The sequence below is a fragment of the Mytilus edulis genome, chromosome 7, assembly GCF_963676685.1.
Source record: "Mytilus edulis chromosome 7, xbMytEdul2.2, whole genome shotgun sequence".
In the NCBI taxonomy this organism is placed as follows: Eukaryota; Metazoa; Mollusca; class Bivalvia; order Mytilida; family Mytilidae; genus Mytilus; species Mytilus edulis.
Window position 1 is genome coordinate 20,770,641 of NC_092350.1, and position 12,801 is coordinate 20,783,441.

General features: G+C 31.7%; 1 protein-coding gene across 1 annotated transcript; it reads right to left on the reverse strand.

The window, feature by feature from the left end:
• Positions 1-7,313: 7,313 nt before the first annotated feature.
• On the reverse strand, positions 7,314-10,091 carry LOC139481022 (uncharacterized). Its single transcript, XM_071264051.1, has 2 exons — positions 10,035-10,091; positions 7,314-8,754 (listed from the first exon to the last, which is right to left on the reverse strand). Exon 2 carries the CDS (start codon positions 8,697-8,699, stop codon positions 7,632-7,634), a length of 1,068 nt encoding a protein of 355 aa, XP_071120152.1. The 5' UTR covers positions 8,700-8,754; positions 10,035-10,091; the 3' UTR covers positions 7,314-7,631.
• Between the last annotated feature and the right edge of the window lie 2,710 nt (positions 10,092-12,801).

Sequence of the window (12,801 nt, forward strand, 5' to 3'; positions counted from 1 at the left end):
TTAAAGGTTTGCCAACTAGCCCTACTCATGAACAATATATGTAATCAGAAAAAAAATTTATTTGGGATACTGATTGGAATCAAATATTTAATTTACACTGTATGGTTATGACTGAATTTAAATAATGCTTCTTTTGTGAGTATTCAAAATTTGGTTTCTTTTATATAACTATATGACATGTATGATAAGTTGAAGTTACTCGCATTTTATATAATATTCATTTTTGAGAATACTATTATTAACAAAACGAAGTTGTATATGAGCTGAGACTACTATGTGTTATAGTAGTCTCATTTATGAGAAACTAAAATGTTTATTTGATTTCATTTTGATGAATGACGTGTTTTGTTTGTTTTGATTTTTTTGTTGTTGTTTTTTGTTGTTGTTTTTTTTAATTAACTGACTTGTTTCACCTTTATTCACATGAGGTTGCCTGACTTCATACAGGAACTTCTAATGAAGTGATGAAACGATACTAGTATTATCCTTTAAATTTACTTTCCGCTACAAAGATGATGTCATCTCACTAACTCATGTAATTCTATCAAGGTTTGAGGACTTTGTTGACCCGTGACAAAATATAAAATTAAAAAAAAAAATGAACCACACACTTTATCGGAAACATTTCATAGAATATATTTCTTTTGTTAAACACTAATTTTGATCATCTAGAGGATTAATATTTCCTTACGAAACGAGTTTGTTCACCGACATGGAATAGTCTGTTTCCTTGATATGTTCAAATTGTCATTACCATAAATCTCTTCCTTCTTTCCCCCAAATTAGACTTATGACTTATGACCGGGTTTGTACCTGCACGAGCAACACGACATGAAGCAGTATCTGCTAACCTTTTTTGACTGACACCTGACATCACCCTATTGAGTCATGGATTTATGTGAAGTTCGTGCTGCTCAAACTTTAGTTTTCTGTTTTGTTTTGTATATTATTGTTCGCCTTTTTAATTTTCTTCTCTCTTTTTGCCATAGTGTTGTCAGTTTATTTCAAGGTTATGAGTTTGAATAACCCTGTGTTATTTCTCGCCTCTCTTTGAACGAGTTGAACACAGGTTAATAGGTTATCTTCAAAACTGAAAGATGACTTTTGATGGATTTGGCTTCTATTTTTATGTCCGTTCGGTTATAAAGCTTTTCGGAGCTTTCTTTTTTTTTTCCCTTGCCTTTCGAATATTCGGCTACAAGCGATACTGATGACACAGTCATGGAATAGTCTGTTTCCTCGATATGTTCCAATTATCATTACCATAATCTCTTCCTTCTTTCCCCGAATTAGACTTATGACTTATCACCGGGTTTGTACCTGTACGAGCAACACGACATGAAGCAGTATCTGCTAACCTTTTTTGACTGACACCTGACATCACCCTATTGAGTCATGGATTTATGTGAAGTTCGTGCTGCTCAAACTTTAGTTTTCTGTTTTGTTTTGTATATTATTGTTTGCCTTTTTAATTTTCTTCTCTCTTTTTGCCATAGCGTTGTCAGCTTATTTCAAGATCAGGAGTTTGAATAACCCTGTGTTATCTCTCGCCTCTCTTTGAACGAGTTGAACACAGGTTAATAGGTTATCTTCAAAACAAATATGACTTTTGATGGATTTGGCTACTATTTTTATGTCCGTTCGGTTATAAAGCTTTTCGGAGCTTTCTCCCCCCCCCCCCCCCCCCTTGCCTTTCGAATATTCGGCTACAAGCGATACTGATCGATAATTCAAGAAAAACCTTGTTTTAATTTTTTTAGGAAGTTTCAACTATTTCTCATGTGTTCACGAGCAAATGTGTGTAACGAGTATTCAATCAAATAATGTTTTAAGTCTAAATTTTCCCAACCACAGACACATTTTATATACTTGTTATTGTTTTGCAGTTATGGAACTCAAACAAAAATCAAACAGCGCTACTGAATCTCAATGAGTTCAAAAACAACGAAGTCACTTAGACTGAACAACAGAACACATGATTAAAAGGTCATTAAAGATAGTACATTCCTAGCATAGTCTCCTTCTCAGGCGACGCCAAAGAATATTCTACGACCTATGGAAGCATAAATTAGAATGTTTACAATAGGAAAACGCATAAATATAAGATCATGGGACATAACCTAATACTTTATCGAATGCCTGAGGCGCTTTGTGGTATTATCTTTGATCAGAAAAGGCATATTTGGAAGAGCAGACTACCCTGAACAACTCTTGGTAAAAAAAATTACGTAGTATGTCAGTAAAAAGTAAAAGAATTTACAAAAACATATACAATGTAATAACTTTATAATGTTATGTTGGTTGCATGTGATATTGATTCAATGATGGTGTAAGTAAGTAAGTAAGTAAGTAAGTAAGTAAGTAAGTAAGTAAGTAAGTAAGTAAGTAAGTAAGTAAGTAAGTAAGTAAGTAAGTAAGTAAGTAAGTAAGTAAGTAAGTAAGTAAGTAAGTAAGTAAGTAAGTAAGTAAGTAAGTAAGTAAGCAAGTAAGTTGTGGTATGATTACCAATGAGACAACTGTCCACAAGAGACCAAAATGACACAGACATTAACAACTATAGGTCACCGTACGGCCTTCGACAATGAGCAAAGCCCAATACCGCATAGTCAGCTATAAAAGGCCCCAATGTAAAACAATTCAAACGAGAAAACTAACGGCCTTATTTATATAAAAAATGAAAGTAATTAAGTAAGTAAGTAGGTATTATTTTTATTATTATAGTGACATGTGTAATAACAGTTCAGTAAAGTACAAATATATAACATACACAATAAAATACACCCGACCTATTGGGTCTTTAAGTCACTTTCAAATCATAAAACGTAATTCCTTTATCACGGATTTCAAACAAAATAATGAAAAGTAAGATTAAGCTAAATTCAAAGTAATTAATTAATAATAAAAAATTCTAAACTAAATAAAAAATGAAGTTATTAGAAGATCGATTTAGTAAATGTCAAGTTGAATGCATAATAAATTAATATTTGTAATAAAAGCAACTGGAAATATTCAGATTGACCATGAAGTAACATTTTTACATTTTCAGAATACAGTCAAATACAATCAATACTGTTAACTACACGATCATAATTGAAATTGCAATATACTGTTTATCAAACTGTTCATGTATATAACACTACACGTCTATGCCAGAACGCTTTCACTGTATAACTTAGCCAGCTTACTAGGATAGTTTGTCATCAAAAAGATAACTTTTTCATCGTTTGTCAAGATTCAAGATTTTCAAGATTTTATTCATAACCTCAGACACATACTTGTGTACAAGAGGACACTATATACAAACATATTAAGAAAATACATAGCGAGACAGGACAAACAAATCACAAATACATAGTATATTATAAAAGAAAATTGGTATAATTAGATTTAGTATTTTATACCTTTCTTTACGAAAATTGATAATTTCCTTTGAACTTGTACGTTACATATAGACAGCAAGCCAGTAAATTTGTTCTTGCTTGGATTCATTACATAGTAATTAGGTATAAACTTTGATCTAAGAGCAGAAACATCAGCATTTTTACAGGGAAACAATATATGAAACTCATTCCCTATTCCCTCATTACATAATGTACATATTCTACTTTCCCTCGCGATCCCCGCCCATCTGACCGTCTCAATAGGTAACTTCAAATTCGAGCATCGAAGTTTAGATATGTAATATTTGTCCTTCTCTAAAGGTAATAATCTAAGGTTTTTCAAATGGCTTTATTCCAATCTCTTTAAATGAGTGAATATTAGAAATTATTTTTACTTTGCTTAGGTGGTTGTGGTAAAATTTCCCTTAAATGTAAATATATAAAACCCAAGTATTTGTATTGGTCAACAACTTCGAGTTGATTTCTTCCGATCATGAAATTGTAATCAGTCCGCTTACATTTTGACTTTCTGAAGTGAACACGTTTTGATTTATTGGTATTGATTAAAACTCTTCAGCGTTTACACCAGTCCCCGAGCTTATTTAACATTAATTGTAGATCGTCTTCGCTTTTAGCCAACAAAGCTATATCGTCTGCATAAAGTAACGCCGATAATTTCCTGTCTGAGATGACAATGCCAATATTCAATTCATTCAGTTCAGCTATTAGGTCATTTATGAAAATTGAAAATAATGTAGGCGATAAATTGTCTCCTTGTTTTACACCAGTTGTACAGGGGAACCAGTCAGTTAACTTTCCATTCATTTTTACACAAGATTCGGAACTATTGTAAATGCTCTTTATAGAGTTGTAAATTTTACCAACTATATTATTAACTAACAGTTTATAAAGCATAATTTCTCTGTCAACAAAATCGAAGTAATACTAAAACATAACAGAGCTTGCGTTTTACCGTTTCCAGTACTCCTAATCAAAATGATCAAAACAATTTGTTCTTATCTTGCATAAGAATTTTTGGTGGGGTTGGTGTTGATCATCTGTATTTTTAATGCAATGTTTTAAGCATTTAAGCATATAACTTCATTGATTTAAGGTAGAAATGGGCGTTTTTTCCTTGTGGGCAAGTTGCAAAAATACTTTTTTTTTAAATATTTTACCAAGCCTCATTAAATAAACAAGAAAAAATATATATCTTGGAATTCAAAGATGAAATTAGCACAAAAGTAAGTGTCATTAAATGTATATAAAATTTTGATAAAAATCATTTTAAAATCAAGGGCAAGTGATTATATTTAATATGAAAGGACAATTTTTGTTTTAGGGATTTTTTCAACAAGATGACACCTTTTATATGAAGTCAGTTACCACCAACCTTCAATGTTTGAAAATTGTACAGGCAAAATATTTGTGCTTTGGTAGAATGTTGATATCATTGTTTTTTATTGGTTAAAAACTATTAACAATGAAATCTCAATGTTTTTAATGCAATTGGCCTATTTGTTTTGAGTCGCATAATTCTCCCCACAATGGAATGCCATCAGCAACGAGTAAGACTTCATATTGAGTATAAAATTCAGAATGGAAATGGGAAAAGAGACAACAACCCGACCATAGAAAAAAACCAACAGCAGAAGGTCACCAACCGGTCTTCAATGTAGCGAGAAATTCCCACACCCGGAGGCGTCCTTCAGTTGGCCCCTAAACAAATATATACTAGTTCAGTGATAATGAACGCCATACTAATTTCCAAATTGTACACAAGAAACTAAAATTAAAATAATACAAGACTAACAAAGGCCAGAGGCTCCTGACTTGGGACAGGCGCAAAAATGCGGCGGGGTTAAACATGTTTGTGAGATCTCAACCCTCCCCCTATACCTCTAGCCAATGTAGAAAAGTAAACGCATAACAATACGCACATTAAAATTCAGTCCAAGAGATGTCCGAGTCTGATGTCAGAAGATGTAACCAAAGAAAATAAACAAAATAACAATAATACATAAATAACAACAGACTACTAGCAGTTAATTGACATGCCAGCTCCAGACTTCAATTAAACTGACTGAAAGATTATGATTTCATCATATGAACATCAGGCACAATCCTTCCCGTTAGGGGTTTAGTATCATACCATCATAACATATATGAGAAGAACATAACCCGTGTCATGCCAACAACTGGTTTTTGAATAAATGTGTTTAGTTCCGATGCAAAGACCCTATAAGTGAATCAATATTAACGCCAAAATATGCAATCTTTAATGACCTGACAACAGTATCGTAACTATATCCCTTCTTAATAAGTCTATTTGTTAGTTTTTGAGGTGAATACTGACACCTTTGTGCTTTATAAAGAATATTTTCATAAAAAATTGGATGTGAAATACCTGAACGTATAAGAAGTCTGCATGTTGAGCTATATTTACGAATGATGTCCTTATACCGATGATAAAATTTAGTAAATGTTTTGACTAGTTTGTGATATCGAAAACCCTGGTGTAATAATTTTTCAGTAATACATAAATTTCTCTCGTTAAAATCTAAAACATTGTTACATACACGAGCGAATCGTACAAGTTGAGATATATAAACACCGTAAGATGGTGACAAGGGAACGTCACCATCTAAAAATGGATAATTAACGATAGGAAATGAAAAATCTCTTTTATCATAAATTTTAGTATTCAGCTTTCCGTTAGTGATATAGATATCAAGATCGAGGAAAGGACAGTGGTCATTGTTAGTATTAGCTTTATTTAAAGTAAGTTCAGCAGGATAAATTTCTTTAATATACATACTGAAGTCGTCATTATTGAGAGCCAAAATATCATCAAAATATCTAAAAGTATTATTAAATTTGTTTATCAGATGTTGTTTCGATGGGTCTTTGCTTATTTTTGTCATAAATTTTAACTCATAGCAATACAAAAACAGGTCCGCAATAAGTGGTGCACAGTTAGTCCCCATTGGAATTCCGATAATCTGACGATATACGGAATTCCCAATGCGAACAAAAATGTTATCTAGTAAAAATTCAAGGGCAAATATAGTATCAAAGCTTGTCCAATTGACATAGTTTTTTGTTTATTGCTACTAAAAAGTGACCTAAAAGAGTTTGAACATATATATTCACATTCTGACTTTTTAAATGCCCATTTAATTAGGTGTGTGAATTTTTTCTTAATGAGAATGTGAGGCAATGTGGTATACAGGGTAGAATATGGCCGGACATGCAGTCAATTTATGCCAGGAATAACAAATAAATCATTTCTTCTTTGTTCTCTTTGGTATCTTGTATGTCTGTATTTCATTCTAATAAGACGTTTTATTTTTATAATTATCTGAGGTTGGGTGAAGTTTGTATTTTTAATCTTTGTTGGTACTCTCTGATCAATAATCTTTGTTGGTACTCTCTGATCAATAATCTTTGTTGGTACTCTCTGATCAATAATCTTTATGGTGTTTTCTTTGAAATAACACCAAATGTGGCCGATATGTAAATAGGTTTTCTTGTTAAAGGATTCTACAGATTAGTTAACAACAGCATGAATTTTATCTTTGTTGGCCCCTTTTTCATATTTGTATTTGTTCCATGCATGCATGGTCGTACATGATCAGTGGAAGAGCAAAAGAAAGTTTGATGTCACTATGTTTGAATTATATCCAGTTTTTATTCCATTTCCATGTACAGCTTATCGGTTATACAGTTATACAGTTTTGAAATACAAAGGCTTTTCTACCTCAGGAATTGATTACCTTAGCTGCATTTGGCAAAACCTTAAGAATTTTGCTCCTCAATGCTATTCAACTTCTTACTTTATTTTTGCCTTTTTAACGTTTCTTTTATTCGAGCGTCACTGATGAGTCTTTTGTAGGCGAAACGCGCGTCTGGCGTAAATACAAAATTTAATCCTGGTATCTATGATGAGTTTATTTATCATCTAGAATCTCAAATTTACTGTTTGATTCCAATATCATGTAAGGTTGTCCATTCAGTTTTCACCCAGAGACTCACATTTACTGTTTAATTCCAATATCATGTAAGGTTGTATATTCGGTTATCACCCAGAGGCTCACATTTACTATTTGATTCCATTACCATGCCATGTTCTCCGTTTGGATATGCCAATTAACATATATGTTCAAAGTGACTTGAAACACAATCAATCAAAGTTATAAATACTAAATACCAGTACTAATATCTACACAATCATGTTCTTGAAAGAATCGCCTATAGATAGTTCTCTGATGTTTTCACCCTGTATATATTTGCAAACGGGTTTTTGCGCTTTTCAAATGTATCACAACCTATCAGTAGATATCCTGCTTTATCTATACTTAGACTCTCTGGCATCTCTATCCCATATTCCATGGTATTCTGTAGCGCAATTAATTCTCCATTAGTATTCAGCACATGTAAAGCATTGCTAAACATGTCTGCAATTATAATATTGTCATCCGCAGTTACGACGATATCAGTTGGTGCAAATAAATCAGTTTTTATTCTTTCACATCCATCATAACTAAATATTATGTTGCCTTCCATATCAAACGATACCACCCGTCTATTGCCATCTTTATCGGCTTTCTCATCAATTACATACATTTGATTTCTGGAATCACAAACGATACGACGAATTTTATTAAAGATTTTACTTTTATTGTCAATTGTTACTTTCTTTTCATGATCTGTACCAAAAACAGCAATGGTCTGATTGTACGGTTCCGACTGCTCAACCAAAACAAGTATTTGCTCATCTTCTCTGTTTACATGGATACAGAATATGGTCATTGGAGAAACATCCAACAGAGTTTTAGTTTCACCAGATTTCGCAAATGTTTTTAGCTCAGATGGCGACTGCAAAGATGAAAATAATAAGTCGTCAGTAGATGATAGGGCAATGTCAATAATTTCAATGTCAACCTTTTGTAATATTTTCATTGATTTCGATATTTTTGACTTAACGACCCTATTTTCCGACTTTTCTGAATTAAAGTGGCGATAATAAATAATGTCATCGTTTGAACAAAGCACCTTCATAATGTTTTTAGATTTTGTTTTGTAGGTGTTCACAACCGACGAGATTACGGCTGAATCATCATCTTCTTTTCCAATTTCTCTAACGGTATGTGTTTCTGGATGCATCATCTCAGGGTGAATATTCTGCTTACAACTGTCACACATCAATATCCAACACTCTTTGCAGCTCCATATACTGGGTTCCGGTTTACTGGCCTTCCTGTCTTCACATAACTTACATGATGGCGAGAATGATACTTTACTTGATGATTTTCCCATACTGACAGAAATGAATTACTGTGAGTGGCGTGGTCAATCGGTGTAACAGCCGTCCCTGAAACGACAAAATACAGAATTTTCAATGATTATGGAAGATGGAGCCAGTTTCAAGTTCCAGATACTAGTATCATGTAGATACAGGAAGATGACTTCATGTGATATGAGTGTCAATGAGACAACTCTCCATCCAAGAAACAAAATATAAAAGTAAACCATATTATAGGTCAAGGTATACGGCCTTCAACAAAGTTACATGGAGCTTTGGCTCAAACCGAACAGCAAGCTATAAAGGGTCCAAAATTGCTAGTGTTAAACCATTCAAACGGGAAAACCATCGGTATAAACTATATAAAAGACGAGGAACAAGAAACACTTTAGAACCACAATGACATCAACAAAACATCAGATTTCTGACTTAGGATATAGGTGCAAAAAACTGCTGCAGCGGGTTTAAACTTTTAATCATGTTAATGGTAACAAACATAGACACGATTAAACAACATAAGTATTATTATCAACCTAACGTTTATTTATAGGTTAAATTGCTATATCTGACTTGATAGTGAAACAGCTGCGCATTGACATTCAAAATCCCAATTCCCTAAGAAGCTATTATTTCTTCCATCTGAATGTAAGTTATGTTAAAGTAACTGCCGATATCAATTATATTGATTCATACTGCAATACGATTTTAGAATTGATCGTTTTACTTTATCTTGCTTTCCGTCCAAAAATCTTTCCAAATTGCAAATCTGGTGGATCGATTAATCTTGTGTATTTTATGTGACTCATACATGATAAATATGATTAACCACGAAAACATTTCTTTTTTTTCTTTGAATGCATAATTAAATACAGTTTTCAAGATTATAAACCAAATTTTGTCCATGGAAATTCAAATGCTAAGTTTATAAAAAAACAATTCATCCGACGGTTATTAAACTTGTTGATTATAAACTGACTTTAATCAGCTATCTACATATCTACATATTGCCTGTGTTATTGTATATATACACATGTACTGTCTTTACATGTTTGATTAAGTCCGATTAACACTAAAAACATTGGAAGATATGCCAAAATAACAGTTTAAAAGCATACATTGTACATGTTTAATATGTCAAAATCGGATTGTGTAAAATATAATTGCATGAAACTTTCAGTGCAAAAATCACGTACTTTATTAGGGAAATTATGTCCGACACACTGGATGTCTATCATATTAGGACGAGTTGTCCTAAATTTAAACGATTAAAAATAAAGTTTAAATGTCTATATTAGTTGATTACCACCTAGAAAGTTCAAAGGTTAAGTGAATAATAAATATTTAAATACCTGATATCCTTAACTTTGCTGTATATATGAGGGTGGAGCCATAATTTTTGATAATTTATTCAAACATAAAAAGGTTCTTTCGCCCTAGCTCCGCATTCGTACTATTCTTTAAAAACGTATATTGAATTAAATATAAATACAAAAAAAATCTTAAACTTTTTATCGTAAGATGTATATATTTGTTAAATAAGATTTATACTGCTGATCGGAAATTAAAAAATGAATTGCAATTTCCAAGGATTTGTATATAGTAAGAAATTAAAGTTTAGTTTTTGGAATTTTAATAACTTTCCTATACCATTTTGGATTTGTACCAAACTTGAAAAGAAGCTTGTTTATGATCAAAAGCTAGAATCTCAAGGAAATATTGTTAAAATTTTGTATCTGTGTATCTGTATTTTACTTATAAAGGACTTAGTTTTTCTTCCAGTTAACATCACATACAGTTTGCAGTTAAAGTTTTAAAACATTTATAGATTCATAAACTATCTTGGATATTTACCAAACTTGGACAGAAGCTTTTTACATTCAAAAGATAGTATCAACAGGAATGATTTTATTGATTTTTTCTTCATTTTTTTAGCCTGTGATTAACAGCAAAAGTAGGCAAAACACTGAGTTCGATGGAACCCTTATAAATTTTGAACAGACAGTCGAAATTTTCATCAGAGCCAACTAACCCGCCGATTTATAACTTTTAGTATGAACCACATTTTCTATAGGTGATTTTTTTAGGAAGAGTGGAACAGGCCAGCTTTAACCTTTGAACTCAAGTTCCACATACAAGATGATGTTTTCTCACCGGCTGGGTAGTTCAAAATTTGCTGACTATTTTGCATATCAGCTACTTCAATGTACTGGAAATACTGGATACATCAAATACATTTTGCTCTGCTTCATATATTGACTTATTTCTAGAAATTGACAGCGGTGGTCGGTTTAGAACTATCAATCGCTCGAAAACCCGCGGATTAATCTCCGGACTTTATTTAATATAAAAGCATGGTTGTTGCCACTTATGGAGAGGGAATTCCTCCCCCCTCTTATCATTAGCAAAATTTAAATTGTGTTTCTTACTATTGATATTTGGTTGTCATATTAATATTATTTAGAATATTAGAAAATACCAGGAGACAATCATACATTCAAAGTGAAAGAACAATCTTCACTCTGCTTATTTGAGACAATAATTCAGGTAGCAACTTCTCTACACCATGATCCTCTGCATAAGATCATGAAAAAAATGTTGAACTAAATGCTCAACAATATGATACCTTTAAAAACTATACCTGGGAAAAGTAATCTGACAGTAAAAGAAACTGCAAAATTTAGACAAAGTCTTAATCAAATGCTAAACTTTTATAAATGTGTTCCCATGTTCCCAATAACACATGACACAATCAATTTACGTGAACGTTTTAGAAATGTGGACGATATTCCGCAATCCACGGATCCTAGGAAAGTGTCTTGTAGGATAAAAAAAAGGGGAAGAATACGACTTAGGTAAGTTTTGAATTAATAACTTTTTTTTATTTAGACTTATTCTAAAATTTCGATAAAATGGTAGATTTTTTTTTATCGTTTCTGAATATGTTTAATTTATTCATTTTTTTTTATTAAATTACTGACGATTAAGACACTGCATGAAATGATACGTTTACAAAATTTATTCATAAATTAAATTTCTAGTTTTGAATTTCATGTCTGATTTATGAAGAATTATTTTAGTAGTTTATGAAAGTTTAATAATTTTTTTAAATTTCTTATTTTCTTAAGTTTAATTCCGATTTATGGGTTATTAAACTTGTTATTTATTTGAAAAATAATAGCAGTTTAAATTTGTTATTTAAAAGGTTTAAATCTAGTTTATCACCGTTAAATTTTTCGTTTAAATATACGTTTATTTTTTATCAAAACTACTAATATCAGAGGATTTAACTGAAATTTAATTTAGATTAAATAACAAGTTTATACTGATAAATTTTTGTTCGGTAAATTTGAAATTTAATGCCAGTTTTGGTATACGTTTATTTTTTATCGAAACTACTAATATCAGACGATTTAACTGAAATTTAATTTAGATTAAATAACAAGTTTATACGGATCAATTTTTTTTTCGGTAAATTTGAAATTTAATGCCAGTTTTGGTAACGTGTTTTACATTGTTTTATCGGGGCCATTTATAGCTGACTATGCGGTATGGGCTTTGCTCATTGCTGAAGGCCGAACGGTGACGTATAGTTGTTAATGTCTGTGTCATTTTGGTCTTTTATGGATAGTTGTCTCATTGGCAACCATACCACATCTTCTCTTTTATATTATGCTTCTTGTTTAATTTCAATGATGAAGTAACTCTTCTTCTTAAGGGTCAACAAGGCTTCACTACTGTCATATGAATACATGTTGTACAAAATAAAATGGAGCGAAAACGTTATTAAGAAAACAAGACGACTTTACGATCGGGCTTATTATAATTGTTCAAAAGGAAGAAGAAGAAAAAAGAAACTTTCGTTGAAAAAATATTTACAACTTACGTAAATCAATATTTAAATCTTGAAAATCCCCCAAACCTTTAGAGATCTTCAAGTAAGTAAAGGTCTTCGTCAGATTTCCATGGACGTTCTGTTTATCTTTTATCCCAGTCACAGAAAATACAAAACACAACAAATAACAAGAGCTTGGATAATGGCTAAATTTCATTGATTGATTTTTATCGTCTTTTATAAGGAATAATTCAGTTATGAATAGTTTAAACAACATGTATTTA

Excerpts from the sequence above, each read along its gene's own strand:
- LOC139481022 (XM_071264051.1), bottom strand. The coding sequence starts at position 8,699 with ATGGGAAAATCATCAAGTAAAGTATCATTCTCGCCATCATGTAAGTTA.